We start from the raw sequence: 26775 nt of genomic DNA on the forward strand, positions 1-26775 counted from the left end.
ATGAGGGATAGCTGGAGATACAAGAGGACTCTGGAAAAGCCACCGTGTTTTATGTGATGTTGACAACTAGTGATATTATGGGTTTAAACTTTGTTTTAGTTTTCTGACAGATAAGCACATGAATAAATAGAGGATATCGTTCAATTTGAATTATTCAGGTTCAAATTAAGTTAGCGTTTCAGTTCCTCAAGCTTCGCTGCGGAACACTTAATCCCTGTTTGAGCTCTCCTCCTCCTCCGCTGGACGTCATCCTCGTCTTTAATTTGTCCGTATTCAAAAGCAAAACACACAGAAATCAAGAGAGCCAGGCAATCAGTTTCACCGACTTGTGTTTCTAAAATTTAGGGAATAGTTGCACCGAACAGACGGCCACTTCTCTAACGAGACCATTAGACCATTATCCCGGTCATTAACAAGAATTGTCTCCTTGAGTTCAAGAGCAGCTCGCAGCCCCTCAGTTCTTTTTCTGTCTCGAATCATAATAAGACTTATGTTAAGAAAAAACATTCTCGCCGCGCTCCATTTCCCCTCTGCAAAACTTGCATTCGTAGATATCTTTGTCTATTGTATTTTGCTTTCAGTTGCTTCTGTTGTTTGAAAATAAGTCTTCGGGTTGTATTTTTGTTAAACTGGGTGCAGGAGCAAACACAGTTCTGGTGCAGTGGAATCCAGTCTGAAAGCAGGATGAACAACAGCCAAGTCAGGCCCGATATCTACAGGGAAGAAATGCATTCATGTCGTGAGGCAGGAATTAGCGTGGGTCGGATTGTAGACACAAATCATCAGTTATTAATGAGACTACTGTCATTAACTCCTGTCACACTTACAGCCAGGCGGCATCCCTCTGCCCTCTCTGCTGCTTGTGATCTGTCGCCATGCAGTCACATAACCAAAGATGTAAACACCAGTTTTTCTTTAATGAGGGGCCAGAGGTAGCCTAGCTCGGCGTGATTTGGCATGTCAGAGTTCCGTCGGCTAGAACTCGGCTTGAAGTAACGAGACGGGGTCAATATGCAACGGCGAGTGAATGCGTCTCCCCTTTCCCTACAACTAATGAAAAGGTTGTGAGGGCTTCTTGAGTAGGAGGAAAACACTCATCAGCAGGTGGAGGGCAGCAGTAGTGACTAATGAGATGTTTACATCTTCAGATGTCCACCTCCCCTCGTCCTCTTTGAAGTCACTGGAGGTGAATTGAGGACAATTTCTCATAGAGGACTGTATGCATTGCGCATAAATATACATTTTACTATATACAACCAGTTCTTCAGATAAAAAACACAAACATTTTATTCTGACCGCTGGTTTGCGTCTCTGAACGGCTAACAACTTACAAATAGTCCACGCACATCATTCCTGTTGACGAGTGCATGCTGCTGCCCCGGACAGGCATCACACACAAATCTTAAATCTTTCCCCTCGCAGCTGTCCCACCTTCCCTATCACCTCGCTTGTGATGTCCTTTTACCGGATCTTGAGCCCCGTGAAGGCCCTCTCCGAACTGGAATATATTCGGTGCCAGAGCTTGTTTTAATATGCAGCAGGGTTGCGCGCTGCACGCTGGCATAGCTAAACATTTGGGATTTCCTGGTTTCTGGGAGGTTGGCACCGGGTATAATAGGCCTCCCACTCAAAGTCAATACCCACTGCTGCCTGCTGCCCTGCTCCGCTCTGAGTCTGTATCAGTGCCGTCACCCACTGGTGTCTTCACAGCGGAGTGACTCATACTCGGTCTCCTCTTGGTCTGAGAGCTTTTTCCACCTAGCTGCTTATCAGTTATTTATTTCACTGACCTATTCGCTCTCTTTGTCTGAGCGTCCATTATCTGATTTGCCTAATCCCCTCTCATCCCGTTTTCTTCTCACAGATGAAAAAGGCCATTTTGCTCTTTCATTTTTCTGTGGCGACACAGCCGTGACTTAGGCTATGTAAGCTTTGATATCTACAGGAGCTAGTCGACGTTTCCTTTTGGCTGACTAAAAAATTTATTTTTTGCTAGTGTTTTTTCGAAAATAAGATTTTGACATAATCCTTAAAGCCTGTGCCACACATGATGTGGATTTGTACATGCAGGAGGTCTACAGGAAGTATTAAAATTTGCAGCTTTGTTCATTTTTAGTTGAAAGATTGTTATCCCACCAAATTTGGCATCCAAACTACTGCGACTAATTATTATTTTCATTATCACTTAATTGGATGATTTTTTTTGTCTGTGTAACAATTTGTAGTAATTTGCACGTATTAGGCACTTTTTGTGCCGTGAGCAGATTGTAACATGACGTGAAATCTGTCAATCTATCGTGGTTGCCTTTGAGTCTGTGGACCTTTTGCTGGACCAAGTAGTTTAATGTTGCTGGACTGTGGATTTCTCTGTGACGGACTCGGAAAATCTATTGTGGAAAATCTGTCAGTCGAGAGGATTTGACTTGATGCACGTTCTCGAGTCCCTCGTCTCAGCACCTCTCTACGCTCGGCTAGCAGAGAGCAACAGCAGCCAACGTCCGGGGGCGGACTCAGGATGTTTGAGGGCGCCCCCTCAAACCACATGACTCTTCGTTTACTTTCATAAATGACAAAGAACGGCGGCCAATCTTGAGATTGAGGAATAGAGAACCAGCAAATGTTTGACATTTCTGCTTGAAAAATTCCTGAAACAAATTATTGATTATTAACCCTTTCCAACTTGTTGACTATTGTAACCTATCTACAAGCACATATCCATAGTTCCCATTCATGATTTGGCCAACGCCTGTGGGCTTTACAACATCCCAGTGTCCCCACTCCCCTCCAACGCCCTGTTATCTCCAGCTTCCCCGGCCTTGGAGACAGACAGACAGTCAGACAGGTAGACTGAGGCTCGGCCAGGCTGTCATAAGCTAGATGGCACAACGAGCTGCCAGGCACAGGCTTCCATCCGAGGTGGGGGAACAAGGTTCTGACACCTCTATTAACCTTCAGGAGGTGTCCGTCCCCCGACACACCCCGTCTCCCCTCCCTCATGCTGTTCCTGATCTGTGTCTCCGCCTGTCCCCCATCTGCTGCTCCCCAGGCGGAGAAAAAAACCTACTCGTCCCCAGAGAAAAAAGGAGCCAAATAACAAATACCTGTATTTTCCTCGTCTTTTAACCTAGAGCATTTCAATATGCCATGGATTTCTATCTCTCTTTCTCAATTATCCATCTGCCCTCCCCACCCCATTTCCTGTTTCCAGTCGGCCTCAGGCTCTCTCTGTCTCTCTCTGTGTGTCATTCTAACTCCTCAGCATTGCAGTCCCGTAGCCATACAGTGACATGTATGTCAGTATGCCTACGGCCAGTGACGAAAATGCATGGTTTTGTGCAGCGATGCATTACTAAATGGCGGGAGTGAACAATTTGCCTCAGCTTTCCTCTCATGTCAATCAGCTGGAATAATGGGAGCTGATGAAAACTAAGTGAGACGGATTAAATCGGATGTAAACATGTTTGATTAACACATGCCCTTTTTACCTTGACAATAATTCAATATACCATGAGGCGTTATTCAAAGAAGATAATGGCAGAGCGTGACAGAATATGACATATGCATTGAATTCTCTCTCCCGTTTGACTCCCGCAGGAATTCTCTTTACTCCGACTGGACGACGTGGTGGACCAGCGGGTGAACATCATCGGGTTTTCAGTCTTCAACAAAACTCACCCGTTCTTCCAGGATTTCGTGCTGAGCCTCAACCGCTCCTGGCAGGAGAACTGTGACCACGCACCCTTCGCTGGCACACCGGTTAGCACACACATGATCACACACACACACACACACACACACACACACACACACACACACACACACACACACAACAAACAGTGGAGACCAAGGTTACCCCTCGAAGAATAACAGATGAGCCCTTTTTATTTTATTTCCTTAGCAAGGAAATAGGGCCTTCATTACTCTATTACAGCCGAGGCATTACTCTTCCAGTGATACCGCCTGTATCTGGAGTTCAACAGCAGTAAAACACTGAAGTCGCTTTGACACAAGAATGCCTCTGAAATATACAGGGATGACATTTATCCAGTTAGCGGTTGTAATTGCAGGTGTTGCTGTAGGCAGTTGTTGTTTCCCAGACAGCTCATTAGCGGCGTTCGGCACCCTCCTTATTACATTTATAATGGCGTCTTCCTCGCCGAATTTCGCTTGAGAGGAAATGCCAAGCAAAACAGCAGCTTATGCTCACAGCATCCCACCTTAAATCACCCACTGTTCTCACCTAAACACTGTCTGGAGCTCAACTTTTGACATACTGCGCTCTGCATATTTCAACGGCTGATTTCAAACCCAGGCTGCTGTTTACATATGAATGACTGGAGAATGCTGCAGGTTGGTATCATAAGAAACTTTAATAAGGAGACAAATCCTTCACCTCATGCTGGCTCAACGCTGGTTCTGATGCTCGAACATTTTGTATTCTCAGGATAACACCCTCACTTATTTTATGAGACGGGCTTATCTGTGTTTCTGAGTCAGAATGTAGTAAATGACCTGCATAAACATGACAAGTGCTACCTATTCGGTAATTGACCGCTTGTGTATGGGACTGAGATTTATGAGATTATTATCCGACTCCCCAATAATCCCTCTCAAGGCAAAGCTCTATCACCAATTTGTCCAGGAGTGTCACTCATAAAAAACGACATCTGAGAGTAACAAGAAGAACTTAATCCAATGTTAGATTGAGTTCCTGCTCCCAGAGAGCAGTAAAGACGAGTTTACTGTATTATTTCTTACATGTCAATAGTGGAATTAAATTTCTCTTCACTTGTATTAAAGATGCTACAAAGAGCTTTTACTGGTTATGAAACTGTATCAATGTATTACTGATGCCTCTGTGTGACCTGCATGAGCAAACAAGAACATCAGCAGGAACATTAACTATTAGTTATTCTTACTGCCTGTCCCCGGGTCAGATTCCTACTTACCCGTGTTGGAAAACTCATAAACCATTTTTTTATGGCGGAGTGCTGAGGATGAATTGATGAGTCTTGCAGCCTGAGGAGAGAAGCAGCTCTGTAGTCTTGTGGTACATTACAGCACTATAACAAAGTTTACTTTGGTTAACTATCATCATATTAATAGTTATTGAACTGACATAGTCACAAACAGATACATTCCCTCATTACCAAGCATCCATATAGTCAAAACTGCTATTTCATCACATTCTTTTCATAATCTAAGTTGATTTTTGAATGTTTTCAACTAAAATTAATTGAAATTAATATGAAGAATACCAAAAGATCAATATTCCAGCTCACAACAGGAAATTATCAACACTATCTTATTTACAATTACATTAAAAAGAGCAAACAAAATGTTTTAAAAGGTGTTTCATCAGATCCTCTCTGTGAACCACATACCAGCATAACAATTCTTGTGTGCACTGGAATATTGATTTGGTCCACCGTGGTTTGTGCCCTGTATCAGCTGCACCCACGATAGAAGCGCTGCTGTGCACATGGTATCTTTCGTTTCTTAGTATTAAACATATGTAGCGTCTTTCTGTCACTCTAGACCTTTATTTTTAGGGGCAGTTGTTGTCTTACCACTTTTGTCCTGCGGGGCAGCCAGAATCACCGAAAACTTTAAAAAAGCTTTAAAATGTTGTATTGCAGGGGTACTCAAATACAAATCTTAAAGGGCCACAAAGATTTTTTTCAATGACTCAAAGGTCCATGTATTGAGGTCGGTCAGGCCACATGCAATAATACTGTAATAGTCAAAACAAAATGTCCTTTTCATTCTAAACAACAAAATACGAACTAAAATAAAATGTAATTTCCATTTTAACATAAATTAAAATACATAGTTGTATAATATTTCCTCTTTTTGTTTGCCTTCAAACATTGTGTCCATCACTTAAGTCATGCATTATTTTATTTCATTGTGACATAGATGTGACAAGAATCCTGCTTGCAGCTTGATATGACGATTTCAGTGCATTTATTTGTGTTGTGCTTATCTCTGAATTTTGAGGAAATGTCTCTTCAAAATTCCTATGCTTCATCTCATAATGCCGTTTCAAATTGGAAATCTTCATCACAGCTTCTCTTGGCATATTGGAACGCCCCTTGTGGACTGTGGCGCAATGACTCTTGGGTATTCTGTTGGTGTTGGTGTAATTATGGTTTGTGAATGTGTTTGTGAATAAGATGATATGTAAGATGATTGTGGGTTAATTCACGTCATTTGTTCTTTGATTAAATGGAGTTGAGTTTTAACAAGGATGATAAACATTTTGGCACCGTGAGTGAAAGGGTGTTTGCCGGGAGAAACTCCCCGTCTGTTACAACGTTTGTGTGATTGATATTACATGACGAAATGGGGTAGAACTACTTAAACTACGTCTGGCCTTTGTTACTGCTGCATTGTATGTCCTGGTCAGAGTGAGAATGAATGCAAATTTTAAATCCCAACTTTTCTGAGTCGCGGATTTTCACTGTCCACTTTGTAATAGCAGTTTGCTTGGAAACACGCCATTTTCAATCTTTTACCACCGGCAAAATGTGAATACGCGAATTGCTCCGAAATCGAAAGTGAAAGTTAAAAGTTGCGCTCGCAGCGGTGAGTGACCCAGCTGTCTCTGTATCGCTGGCATGGAGACAAGTCCCGGTGCACACGTGCTGACCCAACCAAAACACATGGTGAAGGAATAAAAGTTCGGGGGCCACAAACAGGAGGCCGGCGGGCGATTGAGGATCGCTGTTGTATTGTATCATTTATTTTAACAAACTAATAAATAGAGGATACTAATGGTTTGTGAATAAATCAGTGACAATGTGATTATTTGATCCACAAATATACACGTAGATATGTTGAATATTTTATACATTGCAATAAATATTCTGCTCAGCCTAAAGGGACATTATGCAGAAATTGCCTTTTTGTAAGATTTGGTGCCCCCCACATTTGAGTGCAACACCAGTCATAAATACAAATCCCAGGTCTTTAACAATTTGTCAGAGGTAATGAAGGTCCTACCCTCTCATTGAAATTACATAGTTAATGACAAGACACTTTACCATCAACATGATTTTGAAGCTGTTATTTTAAGGTAAAAAAAAAAAAAAAAAGAAAGGTCCATAATGTTGCTTTGAAATAACTTGAAATAATAATAATAAAAAAACATGCTTAGAATAAGTAGAAATAGCTGCTAACAAATTCAACAAGAAGAACACATCTCACTGCAAAAAAAAACAGTGTTTGCAAACTTTTCTTCAGGGCTTCATTAGCAACCAGAAATTCAGCAAAGTCAGTTAATGAATGAATTCTTCTCTCTCTGTTTGAAGTTAAGAGAAAGTAAAAGAAAAAATGTAACAGGACACTCCTACATGCACCCATCACCCCTGCCTGCTTTACACATGCTGGGTGGTGAAGCAGGTTAAGAATAGTTTGAACACAGTGTGAAAAAAATGTTGTGTTTCGCGCACAGCGGGTCACTCGATACTTACGGGCCTGCGGCAATTAGGACTTGTGACTAATTAGCTAATAACTAGAGAGAATAAAGGCTGATGAAGGCAAAGAAAGAAAGTGATTAACTCATTTAGACATGCACATAGATAATTTGCTGTCTTTTCATTAACAGTAATTAGGTCTGGAGGAAACGTAACTGTGGGGCTCATGCATACAAAAAAGAAAAAAATGCGTACCAGTGACCTCTTTACATGTGCAGAGCTGAGATGTTTAATGCATTAAAGACTTGGCAGCAGATCAAAGTTCATGTGAGAAAATAGAAATGATTTACAGGAGACAAATACTGAAGGACAAATTATGCTGCCTTCAAATGTCTTGCAAAAATTTGCATCAGGGAAAGTGAGGCACACAGATTGTTCTCATCTTTATCACAGACTCAGATGTCAGCAGGTGGGTACACATCACGGGACTGTGTTTGTGTTAGAGAACATCAAACAAAACCAAAAGCTGAGAGGTTATAGATGCAATATTGTTTTTTGAAATCACGAGCGCCGCTCATGTTTGCACACAAAGTGTGGCACACAGGTGGAGTACAGCTTTGAAAGAAGTGGAGCTGCTGTGCCGAGTGAAGACGTGTATAGGTCACTTACAGCGGAGCGGACTGGAGCTGCTGTTTAATATTTACATATTCAAATACTGAAACACAATGTGTGTCCATTTCCATCTGGAGTTATCATCCAAATTATGTTATATGTTTTGCTATCAGACTGTATTGAATGCAATTCTGCATGTCACTGTATCTCTACAACCCTGGTTCCAAAAAGCAAGTAGCCTGTGAAAATAAAACAGAATGTGTTTACAACTATAGTTTTACTAAGTGTTCCTGAGCCCACAAAGTAATACCCTTTATACAATAATGCGATTCATGAAGTGTTGAACCTCAACTCTGCCTTTCGAGGTTGCCCCTTTATACCCAAGCATGATGCTATCATCTGTTACCAATGAACCCGTTAACCTGTGGAACATTTCAAACAGGTGTTTTTAGAGCAGCACACAACTTTCACAGTCTTTTGTTGAACCTGTACAAACTTGTTTGAAACATTTTGCTGCATCGAATTCAGTATAAGCATATATCTACAAAAATCCAAGAAGTTGATGAGTCAAAACATCAAATATATTGTCCTTGCACTGTTTTGATTTGAGTATATGCATTTTGTTTTAGCCTTAAGGTACCAAAACAGACGGCATCAATGGTCCAATTTATTGAAATTTCCAACTCATCGAATACTGATGCTTTGGGATGGCAGCAGACCTGACTTAAATTCCCAGAGTATCAGTATTCGGCAAGTTCAGAAACACTAACTTTCTTACAAATTGGACTTTTGATAACATGATCCAAGCTAGCAATTTATTGTTCTAAAAACGTTCTGAGAATGTTACCGAGAATGTTCTTGTAATGTTTTCAGCGGGAAGTTTTCATCAAGTTCCCAGAATGTTCGAGGATAACGTTCTCTAAAAACATTCTAAAAATGTTTTGTGATAACCTCCTTAAAATGTTCAGTGACAACATTGCTTGAATGTTATGCCCTAATGTTCCAGCAGGAAGTTATAAAAAAATCGACCTGCATTCATACAGCGCTTTTTCCAGTACTTGCCACATTCATCTATTCACACACAGATGGCAGAGGCTGCCATGCAAGGTGCCAACTGCACATCAGGAGCAATTTGGGGTTCAGTATTTTCCTCAAGGCAACTTCGACACGCAGCTCAACCCAGCCCGGGGGAGCTGGGATTGGAACCAGTGACCTTCCGATCACCAGACGACCTGCTCTACCCGCTGAGCTACAGCCGCCCCAAACATCTCGTTCTAAATGTCCCTGAATGTTCGAGGTTAACGTTCTCTAAAAACATTCTAAAAATGTTTTGTGATAACCTCCTTAAAATTTTCAGTGACAACATTGCTATAACGTTATGCCCTAATGTTCTTGAATACGTTCTCAGCGGGAAGTTTTCGTTAAGTTCCCAGAATGTTCAAGGATAACGTTCTCTAAAAACATTACAAACATGTTTAGTGATAACCTCCTTAAAATCTTTACTAAAAGCCCTGTTAGAACATTATGTCCAAATGTTCTTAAAACATTTTTAGATGAAAGTTTTTAATGTTCCTGGAATGATACTATTTTAGAGTTGGATAACATGCTTTGAAAAAATCTATAAATGTTTTGCAGTAACTTTTCATTAAAATATTTAAACATTAAAACATTCCCACTTCATCTTAAGACAAAAATGTCCTCACTAGGATTACTGATAATTTGGAATTGGACTATTAACACATGTAAAAGTTTGATAACATCAATATTAGAAAGTCTTTCAACAGAATTATTTATTTATATTCTTTTAGCTAAAACAAAGGTTAGGGTTACGTTTTTCAATTGCACTTTCCCCACTAGACATTCTGCTAGAACCAAAAGAAATTAAAAAATTAAAATAAAATGGCAAAGTTCCCAGGTGCACTTTAAACCTAAACTTTAAACTTAACTTTTTGGCTACAACAATAATGTAAAACGTACTGTAAAACACTTGTGTTGATCTGACATTGTCATGAATTTATCTCTAATTTTGTCACCCAGATTGTCCATACTGGCATTTTACATGCATATTACATGTCTTTCAATCCCCGGAGAGGGATCCAACTCTGTTGCTCTTCCTGAGGTTTCCTCCATTGCTCACCCTGTTGGAAATCTGTCCCATGTAGCCTGTGTTGTAGAATATATTGTAAAGCCCCTTGAGGTAATTTTGCGATTTGTGATATTGGGCTATAAAATGATTTGTTCGATTTTACCTGAATATCCTTGACTCATTGATTGTGATTGCTTGTGATTGTCACTAGTAAGAATCCATTCATCCATCCATTACAATTGGACATTCTCACCAATTTATTGGTAGGCCTACTAGGCCCATGTGTAAGAATCAGAATGACACTGATGGCCATTAGGGCAACTGCAGACAGCGACCTTGCACAGGAGCGAGCAGCCAGTGGCCAGACAGCATGGATCTGGCATTAGTTGCTTTGTAGCTGATAAAGTCATTTGCAAACAGCAACCTAGCCAATTTATCAGCCCTGGGACGGCTGGGAGTCTGGATGGATTAGCGACGTCATTGTGGTGTGTTTGGTCGTGTCTTGGCTTGCATTGGCTTTTCTGAGGTAACTTAGCCTGCTTCCCTGGAGCTGGCATGGGTTTATTACATTTTATAAAAAAAGTTCTGTCATCTGTTATCTAAAGGGGGGTACACACTACAGGATAATCGGGCCGATTTCCCCCTTACGATCAAAGCCAGCAAAGGCCCGATTATCTGATGTTTGCAAAGGACATCGTGTCTGATTTTCCTGTGGTGTGGGGTGTGTCAAGCGTGATTTTGTCCGGTCAGATCCGCTCGGAAGGTGTCGGAAGGAGAGATCGTAAATAATGAACATGTTTAATATTTGCGACTAGAAATCCTGTAATGTGTGGGGTGTTCCGAGCAGAGCCGAGCACGCACAACGTGTGATGTCACGTGGACCGGACCAACAGCCAATCAAGATGCGAGCTGAGTCAGCTGTGTTTCTCCGTCAGCCTTTTATTTACCTGTTACCATGGTTACCCGCAGTACCGGGGGCCAGAGCGCACAGCGCTGCTCTCGAAGCTATCTGTAATACTTCTGACAATTTTTACTCACCTCCAACTCGCGCTGTAACGCATATAGCCCACACTCTCATCGTCTCCATGACTTTTTCAGCAAGTAATAGGCGTAAAACAACCACCACTGCATCTTCTGGTTCGTCCGCCATGTTTGTTTACACTAAAGTCACGTTTGACCACGCAAGATTTGCAATATTGCGCGTGAAGAACCTGATACTCTGCTGAAGAATTGGTTAGTGTGTGGTGTGCACTACGGAGATCTTGTGTGATCTGTCTTTTGCTATCATCAAGTGTGTGGTCTCCTAATCTGTGAAGGTTTGAAAAATCCTGTAGTGTGTACCCGCCTTTAGGCCTTAAAAACATCCCCAAAACATTTTCCAAATGTTGCTTTGAGAATGTTCTTCCTTTGGTAACATATCACATTACAGAAACGTTTTATAAAAAAACATTCTGTAATCTGAAGCCTTAATAACATCCATAAAAGATTTTCTGAATGTTGCAGTGAGAATGTTGTTCCTTTGTGAACATGTAATATTGTGGGAATAATTTATAAAACAATGTCCCCCAAAAATCCTCAGAGTGTTGCAGTGAGAATGTTATTCCTTTGTGATCATCTAACATTGTGGGAATGTTTTAAAGAAGAACATTCTATAATCTGTTAACTGAACAACGTCACCAAAACATTCTCAGAATGTTGCAGACAAAATGTTCTACCTTTGTTAACATATCACATCACAGGAATGTTGTAGAAAAAATGTTTTGTGAACTGAGGCCTTAATAACCTTTTTAAAACATGATAAGAACTTGTAGGGAATGTTAGCCAATGTTGTGGGAACATTTCCTGCTAGCTGGGATGCTAATATCCAAGAACCAAAGTACAGGCAATATACAGCATAGGCAGGCAACAAAGGGAAGAGAACAAGAGCAAATCCAAACAAGTACAAACAGAAAGACACAAAGAAAACAAGATGCAATCAAAGGTGACGAAGTATTTGGGAACAAATTAGACAAACGCAAATGAAGAGTCAGGGAAAAAGATACAGACCTAAATAAACAGGGACTAATCAACAAATGAAACACAGGTGAACAATGAAAACAGGTGGGAAAACGACAAAAACAGGAAGTGTAAAGTAAAACATGACACGCAAGGAGAAGCTTCCAACATAAAAGAGGAAATAACTAAACTCAGGAAAGGACTCATGTCAAAAATGATTAGCACATTATCACATTATCAAAACACTGACAACTTGGCCCATTTCAGTATCCAGAAATCCAAAGGTTTCAGACCCGTTGTGCGAGTCATTTAATATTAACTCTCTGATCCCTGCTACAGAGAAAGATAGTGAGCACAGAGATAACATGAGAGACAGACTTCCAGAGTGAAACCGAATGAGTAAATGCCATACCTTTATTAGCTTCACATCACTGATATCATTAGATACGCGTTGAATATAATCAGAATCACTGTTGTAACATTTTGCTGTTCACTTTTTTATTGCTGACAGAATGATTTGACTTTATCTGTTCTTCCCTCCAAGACATGACTCCCATATCAAACCTAAAATGCATCGGCTTGCGGTCGTAGTGTCCACAGGCTGATTGTGTACACTATACTGGTCCTAATGTGCAATCAGCCAATTATGTTAGCCACTTCAAGATTGTAATACATCACAGTTTTGCAGTTTAATGGCCTATTGTAGTTCTCTTTGGTCTCCAGAATTTACTATGCGTCCCAATCCCTCTCAGCCCTCTATCAATATCCACCAAACATCAGGGCCGTGTCGTCTCTAGTTCCATTACACAGACGCACAGCTCAGACTCTCCCCTGGCTTCTCACGCAAGGCATCGTGCATTTTAATCAAATGTACATAGCAGGCTGCATCGGTAGTGACGATGAGGCTGTTTGTACAGGGGAGATGAGAGGATAGGCTGCCTCTCCCACTGTTTTCTGGCCCTGACTGTGAGAGGCAGGCGGTAATTGGAATGGTCAGGGTGTGCCAGCTTCATTGGGGATAAGAGATGGAAGGACAGAGTTTCTCCGGGAGACAGAGAGAGAGAGATGGTTTCAACGCTGTCAGCAGATCAGAGTCTCTCTAATGATCTAATGGAATAATCTCTCTGCCACTCTGGGGATGGGTTAACCCCTCACTGACCGCTAACCACTAACACGTTAGACTCACAGTTTGTGGGCTTCGAGTTTTGTTGCAGCTGTGTATGTGTGTGCGTGTGTGTGTCTGTATGTGTATGTGTGTGTGAGGGTAGGGGCGCGAATGCATAATGTATTCACCTTCTTCCTCTCCCTCTCTCCCCTCTGCAGCTCTCCTCAGCTCTGCTCTTTGATGCGGTATACGCGGTGGTGGCAGCGGTCCAGGAGTTGAACCGGAGCCAGAACGTTGGCGCCACTCAGCTCTCCTGCAAGTCCTCCAAGATCTGGGAGCACGGCACCAGCCTCATGAATTATCTGAGGATGGTAAGAATGCCCCTGCTTGACTGCTAGACAACTGTGATGGACCACTGCTTACCTTAAAGGAATAGTTTGACGTTTTTTGGGAAAACTGGTTATTTGTTTACTTGAGCAAGGCGAGAACACTGTATGAAGCTGCAGCCAGAGGTTGTTTAGCTTAGCTTAGCATAAAGGGTCCAAATACATTTACCTGCTTACTAATTAGTAGGTTATATTTCAAATTATTATTTGCTCTCATTAAGGTTTTTAGGGTCTAAAATATCTATATAACATGTAGATAGTGGAGAAGTAATGAACATCTCCATAAGCTTGACTGTCTGACATCATCTAATAAATACTGCCATTCTTGTTCTTACAACGACCCCCTGGTCTTGCTACCGTGAGGTTACCAGGAGGTCGATGCACACCGCCAAAAGATAGCCTGGCACATAAACCCCAGTAAAACCACAACTGTCATCCTCAAACTTTTTGGTACAGATTAAAGAAACATATAGCCTGCTTTCAAAGGGGGCTCGTGATCAGATTTTGTCACCCTCAGTCATAGCCAATCAAGCTGTTTTCCCATTTTTCCAGCCTTTATGCAAATGTAAGCTAAACAGTCGTATTTGCCAGACATCGAACTCTCAGCAAGAAATCAAATGAGTGTATTTCTCAAAATGTTTCCCCAAAACTTTTTTTTTCATGTTTGGGTGTGTTTTCTCACTCTCACTTGTGACAACAAGAACGTCACTAACGCTAATTCTATCATGTCAAATAGCCGGACTCAAGATTTTCATCATTGCTTCACGTTCTACATGTTAATTGGTTATTCCAGAGCCTAGCTATCCTCTCTGGCAGCGGATAATAATGTGTCTTCTTTTAAAGATAATACTCCCTATCCACTCGGTCGGTTTATCTTGTCTCCACATCATAGTGAGAGACAATAGAGGAGGAGAGATAAAGATGAGCTGTCAGTGAATAAAATGTGTTTTCCTATTAGGGAGGAATGGATGTAAGGGATTGGGCTATCGAGATACTTAAATGTGACGTGAGTTCGATATCAGACTGTTTGTCTTTCTCTCTCCAAGAAGACGTGACTAATGGCTCTTCTATTTGGCTGTAAATTGAAGATATTACAGCCTCGTCTTCCTTTTATTATTCTAAATTTGACATGTTTCAAAAGGCTGATACAGAGCCAGCGGTGTTAATGTAACCTCCAGTCATATATCCAAAATAGAAGACTTTGAGAGGGAAGCAAGACCGATTTTTAACAGTGTGTTGCTGTCTCTGTGTTGGATAGGTAGAATTGGAAGGTCTAACGGGCCACATCGAATTCAACAGCAAAGGCCAGCGGTCGAACTACGCTCTGAGGATCATGCAGAACAGCAAGGATGGCCTAAGGCAGGTAAAGTAACTCCCAGTCGTACACACCTGATGTCGGTATTCACTTGCCAGAGATTCAGAGAGCATCCGCGCAGCCTCGTAGCGTAGCTTGTAGCGTTGACTTCATGTGAGTTGTGTAGTATTTTTGACGTTACCTGTGCCCCCATTTCCACTGAACGTTATTGCCGAAAAACAAAGCTCTTCAGCTCTGTCCTGATCTCTGCAGGGCGCTGCTCCTGGCAAATGTTTAAAGTTGTGTTTATGGCAGTGATGTAACCGGAGCTGGATCGTACAGCAGGGAGCCGCGAAAGCGCACAACAGACATATTTTGGTGCAGACAATCCCCATTATCTCGCTAACAGGGGTGTCAAGGTGCCAGGGGACAACATTAAATATTAGGCCTCTTTGAAGGTGAAAATGAAGCATATTTCTACAGAAAATTAATTTAGGTGAAAACAGAAAGGATTCAAACACATGAGTTGCTTATTTGAGTTTGTGATTCATTGTGGAATGAAAGAACAGTTATTATATTGTTATCTTTACTGTCTTGGCTCACAAAAGACTATAATACATCAGCAGTGATCTGTGGGTGGTGTTGATCAATACCAGTCACTCCAGTACTGCCTCGGTGGATGCCGGGATTTTCAAGCTTCCCACAAAAGCAGCCTTGTTGTGCTCTTTCGTTTAGCGAAAATAGTCGACACGCACCACAAGACTTCTTCAGAGTCTCTTGCCCTGAACCAACCCCACACAATCTCTGAAACTGGTCTCCCCTGACTTCTCTGCGCCTCGGTCTCACACCAGGGAGCACTGTTTCAAATGCTTTACAATTTCTTCTAGATTGAACACATTTACCAGGATTACAGAGACGGGAAGCAGTCAGTAATGAAATCTGACTGACGAGAGGCTTTGAGCAGCCTCCAGTATCGTGTGTTAATGAACGGGCGGCAGAAAAACTGGTGCTCGTGTTTCATCTACATAAGTCACTCAGAGGGCGGTGATATTACAGCAGGAGGTTACAATGTTTCATATCAAGGATTAGTATTTTAAGATAATATAAATGATGTAAAACCGAGGATTGTGCTTGTTGGCAATCGGATCGTATATTGATGACTGAAGGGATGATCGTCAATCGGTTTTCCCCACATTGATGTGATTTTATTTAACTTACCATCAGAACTAAGATATTATAAAAACATTTTTCACCCTACTGTGTATTTAGAGATGTTTCTGAGCCACGTTAATCAGCACGAGTGACAAGATCATTTAAGATTTCCTTGATTACAAACTAGTAGGAAGTCTATTTTCCATTTCCACCCTTAACATCAGTTCTCTTGCTCACCAAAACTTTGCTCTGCCCTCTTTAAGAGTATTTATACATACGGTTTGTGTTGTGATATTAAAGTTAAGATCATGATGTTAAATGGAACATGATGCTGTCATGTTGTCGCACCAATCACTTGTGTTCAGTCGTACACAAACTTTAACACAGCTTGCCTCAACCAGCACCGCTGCGGCCAGAGCGGACTACCCTCATTAAAATGAACGGGATGGCTTTACATTTTTGCTGCACCATCGCTTGCACAGTCGTCCGTTTTGGAATTTTCACTGCGGTGTAGCTGCAGTCACAACTGAACGATCACTCAACCAAAATAAAACCCATCGTCACGAAAAATCATCCCGGACATTCTCTCATTTTAATGATGTCTAAACATTGAAATAGAGAGTTGAGGAAAGAGAGAGCTGACACGTTCAGGAGCCCACTTTGGGAACCTGTGCCCGGTGAGGCAGGTAGAGACAAGGACATTGCACCAGATCCAAAAGTGGCTGGGGAAAACCTGTTTGGTGGAGTGATTGCCTAATACTCTCCCATCCATCAACAGCATCTTCAAATGCTCCAGTGGAGCCGAGCCGTCACCAGCAGTAAAACTCTGTGGTTGATTTCCCGGGTAGAAAGTGTTGGTTGTTTGTGTGTAATGGGATCAAAGGTAAACACCAGCACAAAAGAGGCAGAGATCTTTAACAGGTGAGTGACAGAGTGAATCAAGATGAAGAATCTGGCTGTGATTATGTTTGCTTTTATGATAAAAAAAAAAAAAGCCAGGTAGCTTTAGCTAGGAAATATTTATAAAGATAACTTCTTTATATGAGTCACATTTTCCATTTCATACATTGATGTGCTGTGACAGATATGGAAGTGTGTGTGTGTGTGCGTGTGCGTGGGCGTGTGCGTGTGTGTGTGTGTATGTGTGTGAAAAATCTGTACTGTGGAATAAACTGCGGATAAATAAGAATACATCAAGATGTGAAAATGAACCCCATACAGTAAGTAAAGAGGGAGTGTATATGAACAAGTTATATAAAGAAAGATATATTTTCGATTTCTCCTGCCAGCCCTGTTTGAACACGCAGCAAGGCTTTCCATGCTAAAAAAGTACGATATGAGCTGATATTGTCTGTGACATTTCAAAAACCCTGCATTTATAAAACAGCGGCAGTCATGGCTCAGAACATGTTCTTACAAAGAAAACGACTCATGTGTGTCAGAAGACAGCTGTTGAGAGTCTTACACGACGGAGCATTATTTAAGCTTCAGTGTGGCCTCGGGTCAAAAAACAACCAGAACCAGGAGCGCGAAGTGCTTCTGGAAACACGCGACCAGTAAAGTTTGCCCACTTTAATTACAACTTTCATTTTCATTTGGCAAAAGGCGAGTGACGACCAAAATGTTTAGCGACTGTGACATTTAATACTGACATATGTGAACATGCACACGACTCGACTCACCTTTTGAACCAGTTGCTTAAGCCAACACAACACACACGCCAAAAGGAGCTACACTACTATTACAACAGAGGGTATCGAAGGGATGGTGGTTACGTCATATGTCAGTTGACCACAGCAGGCTGGACCCGAGGCTGACAGATCAGTTGCAGAATGTTTATTCAAAGTCAACCACAGGAACAGGATAACTGAAGAGCAGGACCAGGCAAACACAACAGGTGACTGGACTAAAGACTGGACTTATATACAAACTAAACAAGTGAGGGGGATGAGGTGCAGGTGGAGAAACTCAAGTTAGGGCTGATGAAGGTGAAGCAGATGCAGGTGTGGAGGGAGAGCAAACCGGGGAGGAACACACAATACAAAACACACAAAACACAAATAAAAGAAGACAGACAGGGGTTTTTTTTTTTAAAGGAGTCATCACCCGGAAATCTCAATTTCTCTTGTTAAATCATGCATATTGGTGTTGGACCTCAGTTGAAACTTGCCTGAAAAGCTGGAATTTGAAAGTGGCTTATTTTTTTCGCTTTGGCTCTTTTTCTGAACAGGAATAGCGCACAATAGTGCGCGTTCCTGAAGCACGAGATTTTGACTCTGCTCCTGTGGTGACGTTACCACAGGAGGCTACTTGCATAAGCATCGGCCCACAGCCGTCCTCAGCCAGACTTTCTGAGTGAGCACGCCGAATCTGCTTATTTCTCTGTCATTTTCACACCATACATCGTGACCACCAGCATTAAAACTCAGGTCTTACATGTAAAACAGGAGTGTGAAAAGTAAGAAGGAAAAAACAAAGAATTTACCATTCAGAGACATCCTGCTGTAAACGTGTCTCTTCCACCGTCTCTGCCTCTTCACTCTCCTGTTCAGGTTCCGTACATAAATGCCTGAATTCCGTAAGGTTCGTCATTTAGTGTGTGCGCCATGACAGAGGGCTGTTTATGTTGTGGAGTCTGTGTGCATGCAGGCTCGCCCCCCATTCCAGCTCTGTCATTCCTGCGGCCAATCAACGCTCGCCTCATTACATATTAATACAATGCACATCAGGACCGGTCAAAACCTCGCGCATAATCTCGCATGAGAAAGTCGCGGTATGAAAAAGTGTCAGAACAAGCCTTATGTTTGATTTTTTTGATTTTTTTTTTTTCTAATAAGTTTTAAGAATTGATCCAAAGCGATCCAAGAGGGACTGGATATGTAAAAAACCAGGTGATGACTCCTTTAAATGTTAATTTGAAGATATCGATTTAATAATTCTGACTTTGGGAGAGACTGTACGGTGAAGCTAGGAGCAGAGTGAGGTCCGCTGAAAAACATCTGCCACACACGGGGGAAATCTTAGGGTTTCCGTGTGTAATTATAAATGGGATTAAAACGGGATGTTCTCCACTCGCTCAGAAACTCGACCATGGCGATACCAAAAATAATCACAAGGTATCAGGTACGATGTTATAAATAAAATGGTGCTTAGAGTTAAGTCGAGCCGCACCATGCAGTGAGAAATACACCAAACAAAACATCTCCTTCTTTGCTTTTGTCCTGCTAAACCAAAGAACAGTTATTCCTCCTTTTTCTCTGTCTGTCTCATTAGTTCTGCCTCTTCCATTCAGTCCATACAGTGACAGGATAAAGCCTGACCCTCTGTTCGCATCTGTTGTGTCCTGTTTATGAGTAAATACCACGTAGTACTCTGTATAGCACTGGGTTTATATACAGTACTTGATGCTGTTTGCCAGTTTTATGCAGCTGGCTCTTGATATCAGGTTTTCTATAAATGCCAGGACTCAATATTTCACATTTCATCTCGAGGCCTGCTGCTTGATGTAAAGCATCTGTAATCTCTTTAACGTATGCTTTTTCACAGTGCTGTACAGACCTATGCATAGTATTTCCCTGTGCCTGTCCCTCACCCTGACAGCCGCTGCGTGCTTTTCCCTGCCGGCCTGCCTATTGTGTTTTTGCTTTCAGTGCTGCATTATGTATGATGCTTATTAATTTATCAATAATACGACAAACCATCGCCACTCCGCCTCTGCAGATAGCCGTATCTGTGCTTTCTTATCAACAGCATTTTAAGTGGCCGACGTGATACTGTTATGACGCAGACAGCTCGACAGCGCAGCGAGGGGAAATCTCCGAGCATTCGCACTGCTGTTTTAAAACGTTTGACCCCTCGGGTCCCGGATGATCCCCGTGAAAAGAATGGGATCGAGTTTCTGCCTGAATGGTCGAAAAATCGTACCTAAGCAAACCGTGAAAAAGAAAAACAGACAGCGGCCCATCTGCCTTTATTAACCTTGTCTGTGGCTCTTCATGTCCCCCTCTTTGTACTGGCACCGGGCCAGCCAGGCAGAAGGATAATGCTATCAGGCCTAATGTGATGATTTCAAACCAGAAGTATTATAACGCAGCCCTGTCAGTTATGTTAATGAGGAGAGGCAAGGTGTGAGACGGGGGGCAGGACGGAGGGCGTTGTTTGTTTTGTTGACTAACACCTCCCACATGCTGTTGGGTTGGGGCTGCTTCAGCCAGGCAGACAACTGGAAGGTGCCAGGGCCTTGGCAGTGATGAGGGAAGTGGCAGCTTGCCCCCCCCCCACACACACACACACACACACACAGGCATGCACACACACCTACACAGAGTTTAAGCAGAGTGTTTGCAAGTCAGCACATGACAAGTTGATATTTTGGGTCTTAAGTTAAAATAGAGCAGTAGCATCGTAGTCTGCAACGCCCACACTGTCTCGCCAGCAAAATGCACATTAAGGCGAGAGTGCTTCCCTTCACAACGCATCCGGAGAGGAGAAAAGAAAATCTGCCGCCGACTTCCATCCAACACTTTTGTGGAGATAGAGAGCAATGAGGCGTGTCGTACACAGCCTGCCGACCTCCATTTCTCTCTCTCTCCTCCACTTCCTCTCTCCGACCTCAGGCGGTGGCACCCACCGTCCTCCCTCATCACGAGCCCTCCAGCTGCGCTATAGATCGCCTCACATGTGTAACCATCAGCTCCTCGGGGGGGTTCGACACCCTATAGCCAATCACCGTCACAAATTGAATTTCTCTGGCAGGCATTTTTACAGATTAAAGCTGTTTCCTGCAGCTCTGCCTGCCCCGCCAATCTATCTATCTATCTATCCATCTATCCATCCATCCATCTATCCATGTACCTAAGCTTTTCATTCTGACAAAGTTCACTGTGAGTCTGCGGTTGGGTTCTTCGCCATTTTTGCCAATTGTGACAGAGCACTGCTTCAGCCGGGACGGGTGGAGAATTATTAACGCTCCAACATCCAGAAACCGCAGAAAATGCAGCGGAAATGGGGTGAAAATTAGCATTTTCCACCCCCATGTAAATATTCTTGATTACTGCAAAGTCATTTGACCTGAAAATGAATGCCAATTGTAGACTTTCCAACTGCAGACGCCAGATGTTGATGGGATTCTTTGTCCATGTGAAAGGGGTTTGATTTTGAGTAACAGTAAGTCTGCATTGGTTCTGTTCCTGCTGGTTCTGGGCTCTTCATCAAGGTTTTAGATCAACTTAAGGGTTGATTTAGTGTAAAATCGTACTTTGGGCACAGAAGGCATTAACCTGTTCGAGCCCCAAAGTGAGACTAATCAAATTCATTTATTCATCCTTTTTTGGTCAGAACTTTAAACCCAGATAATGTTCTTTTAAATTCACTTGTTTGAATTATTCATCACTGAATTCCTGAAGTGCATTCCGGTCCGATGCAAGATTCATCACAGCGAGAGATATACGCTTTAATACCGTCTGAGAAATGTCTCATCCAGAGCACCGTAACTACAGTGTAGAGGCAAAAGAGTTTGAAAATGAGCGTTTCAGATGACAGCTCAGTTAGCCCACCTTATTACCAGAATATAGTGTCAGGATTACGCAATATTCTTTTATACGTTCGTTTTTTGGCAGGCGGGGTAAGTTTCCCAGCTGCTCCTGCTGTTGGCAGCTAGATAGGCCAATGATGACGGTGTTAGAAGTTGGAATCGCGTTGTCCGCTCTCTGGCCGAAGCATCGCTGGCACCTGTAACCGACAGAGATCCACAGACGAGGCAGGTGGAATGAGAGAGAGAGAGAGAGAGAAGAAAGATGAGGAAAGAGGACAAGAAGCTGACAGGCGGAAAGTAAATGAGACAGAATGGGCGTGCGAGAGAAAAATAGGACGGAAAGAAATGAGGGGCTATAAAACTCCAAACAGTCAAAACCATATTTCTGCATGTCAGATAACAGCCGGGGCTACTTCTTTTTAGTGCAAGTGCACTGCTGTAGCTGTCACCGCACCTTATAGTAATGGCAACGACGGTGACCTTCACTCCCGTTTCGCGTTGGAGTGACTAATCGTATTATACTAAAGGAATAGGCTGTAATCCTCTATATCCTTTTGCTACTTCTATTCACAAACCAGTGTAATGAGCGAGATAAAGGAGCCTAATGTGAAGAACTATCTTGGCATGTGTGTGTGTGTGTGCGCGCGCGTGTGCGTGTCTCTGAGTCTATACACTCCAGATGGTGTGAACACCAGGGCTACGCCGTAAAACAGTATCATTCTGGATATATACAAATGGCTAATATAACTCAACCTGTTCCCCGCGAACGCACAGACTGCTCTCTCCTCTCCAGGAGCACCAAAAGACGGAGCCGTTAACTTGCGCCCTCGTTGCTAGAATGGATTACGCCGCTTTCTGTTCTGAGGGACAAGAGAGCTGTGTGTCACTTTATTGTGAAACCGGTGCTGACTGATCCGCCTCGTGACGGTGCAGAGTGTGTTCGTCTGCATGCCCGCTTTTTTTCATGCGCGCGCTACGTGGGTGTCGGGCGCTGATGGGTTTCGGTGCCAGCCCTCCGCCGCCTGCTTTCTTGGCTGTGCACACACTCATCGAGCCCACCGCCCATCTCTGCGTGTTTAGCAGAGAGCCTTTCTCCAAAACAAACACACTGCGGGCTGCCAGCCAGTCGCACCGCAGCGCACACTTTCCTGACAGAGCGCTCCAGCCTCTCTGCAGCCCCCTGGCCTCGGTGGACCGGTCCTCATTTTCTGCGCCGAGCCCATTGACAGCCGCACGCCTGTTAATTGGAGGAAGCTGTAAAATCAGTAATCATTGCAGTTTGGGAAAGGCAAGCTGTTGCCTGTTACAGCGCGAGCCTCTGTTGTGTGAGGGTGCAGAAGAGAGGGTGCTATGTAAGCTGTATTTCTGTGTTTATGTATATTTGCGTGTGCGTCGTCGCAGGGGGCGAGCTGCAAACACTCTTGGCCGATTCCTGGAGAGAAGAGAATCGCTAATTACATTTTATAATGGAGCCACTTAATCACAGCGTTGGTTCGGAAGCCACCTTAGAGAGAGAGAGAAAGAGAGAGAGAGAAGGGAAAGAAACAGCAGAGGAAGAAGGAGAGGTTTTAAGACAAAGTGTCGAGTGTCCAGTGTAGAGACTGGAAGAGGCTAAAGAACAGGGAGGAGGTTACAGCAGGACGTGCTGGCCAGAAGTGGAAAAGGCCAAAGGCCGACTCCTGCATGACTCGAAGCAAATTGTTCTCATTATCAAGTTCACAGGTTCGTTGCTCAAGAACAGACTTGGCTCCGATGTTCTAGGACACTCATAATATGTTATATAGATTTCAAGGTTGGTGTCGGTGGCTACCAGGCATCAAACTGAGCTGAACGGCCAAAGGAAGCAATCCTTTAGTTCCCAACCTGCAGCTCTTTTGTCCCTCCGAAGTGGCTCCTTTTGGCTTTATCTGAAACATCACATGGAAATGAATAAAGGTTGATTTTAAAAAAAAAATGATTTCTGTTGTAGGCCGAGGGTAATTCTTACATTCTTGAGCTACTGAAGTGTTTGTTCTGGGGGGTCTTACCCTTGAAAAATCTTTCCTGCGTTCTGGTTTCAAAATTTTTACTTTGAATTCACAGCATAAACAGCACAGCATAATCCATAGGCCAGCATCAATTGGTATGAAGCCATATTTACCACTATTCATTCATTCATTCTTTTTGATTGACAGAAAAGTTGGTGTGGCAGATTTTACAGCCCCTTTCCTTTAAAACTTTACATATCCTTCTTTTCAGGGCGTCTGAAATTCGTTTGAATACTCCCCTCTTCATCTCTCACTCACTGAGGGAGGATGATGCCCAACAGTCTTAGCAGCCTACACGCTGCACAGTGTCATAAATAGGTTATGATGACCAAAAGTGGGAATATATTGATGTAAATTGAGGGAAATATGAGGAAATTCAGGACCCAGGAGGAAACCAGGAGGGGGCATTGAAAAATGGGAGCATAACCTGTCTTGGTCGTCGAGCTTACAGACGGAGATGATCCGACCATTCCACAAACACCGCTGGAAATGTCCACAGCTCTGCTTATAAAAACAACCGGAAATTTCTCCTACGCTCCTGAAAAACTTTTTTGTCGCCAGAAAAAAACAGCTGGAAATGTATCCAGGTGTCCTTAAAGTGATCCAGTGGTGTGACTCCAACTCAGGTTTCCCATTTGGCAGACTTGTTTGCTCCATCTACTGCTTCGACAGGCTGGCTAATAATATAATGTGAACTTGATATTCCACGTTTGGTAAACACGTCAACCTTGGACGTATCCGTGGTCTGCAGAAACGTTAGCTGCCTACATAATATCCGGGATCCGGGTTGAGGAGGTGGGTCAAAGCGACTCTTTTGATAGTAAAGGCTGCTGACCGCTGCTTTAGACTTACCCCTGCTAAACTCTAAAGGTGCACATTTTCATCCCACGTTGTTTTTCCACCTCCTTCAAATTCTGCTGCCCTGATCTGAAAATTGTAATCCAATCGACTTAACTCGGAAACTTGTATTATTATTATTTTTTTCCATCACTTCCACTGTCGTAATAGAAAATCTCTCCCCCGAGTGAATGTGCAAGCTGTCCAAACAACCCCTGACAGATTTGCTGAAATAGGAAGAAAAGTGTCCCGGTTCATTCCTTTTTATCAGGGTAGATTACATTTGCTGCAGCATTAAGAGTGAATTACCTGAATACAAAGAAGTGATTAGATTTCTAGCTCGGCGAGAGAGTACCGTGGCCGTGTTTGACACTGCAATCAAATTCATTTGGATTATTTTGCCTCCTGAATAGATTTCACACCTGTTCGGCAGCAGTAGCCACAGTGCAAACCGTCCGTCCATCCGATGTAAGAAAAAAAGGACCTCTGTCGGGAGAACGCTCTCTTTAACCCATGTTCTCATTTTTGTGAATCTTTGCGGGTTAGAGATCATCAATAAATGGTTAAATCGTTCACACCCGCCCCTGGTACATCCTATTCCATTTTCCTGAATTATCATTTCAGCATTTACAGCCAGATTGCTTTTTTTAATAAACTACACTCCCCAGGTGTCCTTGTGTCAAGGTCCTTAGAGGTGGGGCCGACGAACGGAGGTGGTGACGAATCTTTTTTATCGGCATCTGCCGCTTCCCTGTATCTGAGGGAACGCTGAGTGCCTGGAATGTGCCCGCAAACTCACACACACACACACACACATGCTGCACGGGCACCACTTCAATTTGCAAGAAATGATTTGAGCTGTGTTATTTACACAAGACTTCCTCCAGTTAAAGGGTGAATGTGCTCGTTCAATTTCTTTCTCTTTTCTATTGGATTTATTTATTTCCTGTCAGCTCTGCTCCTATGTTTATTACGGCAATCTGCTTTTTTCTTCCCCTCCCTTCCCCCCGCTTTTTTTTTTCTTTCCCTCTATGCTCTGAGAACACTATTACTCTAGCTGCCCCCGCTGCTGCAGATGCAGATGCACTCAATTCAATTTCTCTCCGCTACTGCAATGTGAGGGGAGGGCAGGGGAGGAAAGAGGAGGGGAGAGACAGGTACGGCGAAGTAGGTGGGGGGAGAAACGGGAAGACGTAAAAGGATGAGGTGTGGTTGGTGCTCAGCAGGTGGACAGATTCAAGTCTGCCCCCGCCCTTTTTCCCTTCCCTTGAAGGATGTTATCGTAGCGGCCCGGTGTGGCTCAGCTCACCGTGGTGCGGCTCAGATCTCTCTCTCAGCCTCAGGCTCCAGCAGAGATGAGTACATCTTAACCAGGTCTGGTAGATTTACGGGGTCTTGGACGCCAGAGCTGGAGCTTGAGCGTCTGCAACCGAGGTTAGAGCAAGTCTCGCCCTCTGATCTGCACCAGCTGTGCAGTTTAGACACATTTCAACGTATCGACTCGCCGTGTGTTTGTTCACGGGAGGGAGAGAAAGCCAGACAGAGAGAGAGAGAGAGAGAGACTCTGTACGTGTGTGTGTGTGTGTGTTACAGCTGCTGTGCAATCGCAGACAATAATTACAGCAACGTTTTACAGCGAAGGTGTGGTAGCTGTAATCAGACGTAAAGTTGCTCCAGATGGCCTCCTAAAACAAGGCAGTCCGCTGTTACGCATAAATTCCTCGTCCGCGAATTGAGTTTTGCCGCCAATCATTTTATATTTGTCTTTATCGTGGTCAGGATTTAACAGAGGCTCGTGGTGAGAAACGTCCTGGAAAACTCGTAAATTGCCAGCCAGTGAAAATCTGTGAGTGCAACGCCCGCTGGAAGTCAACAAAGGACGTGAACAATATTGACTATTCAGGGACAGAGAATAGAATGGAAAAGTGCTTTTTTGCCAGCAGGGGAATAGAAGAAGCGGTGGTATAAATTCAGTGTTTATTTACCAGGCTGTATTGCCTCGCTGTTAAATAAAATTGTCTGAAAAAGTTGCAGTTGAGGATCATATCCAGGGAATATAAAAAACCTGCTGGGAAAAGACTTCTTCTCTTGTCTAGTTCCTACGTCAGCGTTTTATCTTTTTAAATGTTGAACTATTGCTCTTCATTTCCTGATAGTATTTAAAGTCTGCCTGATAGTGTCAGCATATATTAACGTGTTTACTGTTAAAACGGTCAGGTGGGGAGGGATTTTCTGAGGATGATGATACAGCACCAAGGTGGATTTTTGTTTTTTTCTCATAGGGTTTGGTTCTTGGCAAGTTGGGCCTGATCAGCTAATAGGATTGCTAA

At 43.0% G+C, this 26775-nt stretch overlaps 1 protein-coding gene across 7 annotated transcripts in view; it reads left to right on the plus strand.

Moving 5' to 3' along the window:
* Positions 1-26775, plus strand: part of grik4 (glutamate receptor, ionotropic, kainate 4) — a 339847-nt gene that overhangs the window by 272832 nt on the left and 40240 nt on the right. For all 7 annotated transcript variants that reach the window (XM_030406054.1, XM_030406044.1, XM_030406072.1 and 4 more), the window contains 3 exons: positions 3595-3756; positions 13435-13587; positions 14861-14965. In XM_030406054.1, coding sequence (XP_030261914.1) covers positions 3595-3756; positions 13435-13587; positions 14861-14965 — 420 coding nt within the window. The remainder of the gene's footprint in view (positions 1-3594; positions 3757-13434; positions 13588-14860; positions 14966-26775) is intronic.

This window comes from Sparus aurata, chromosome 2 (genome assembly GCF_900880675.1).
Source record: "Sparus aurata chromosome 2, fSpaAur1.1, whole genome shotgun sequence".
Lineage (NCBI taxonomy): Eukaryota > Metazoa > Chordata > Actinopteri > Spariformes > Sparidae > Sparus > Sparus aurata.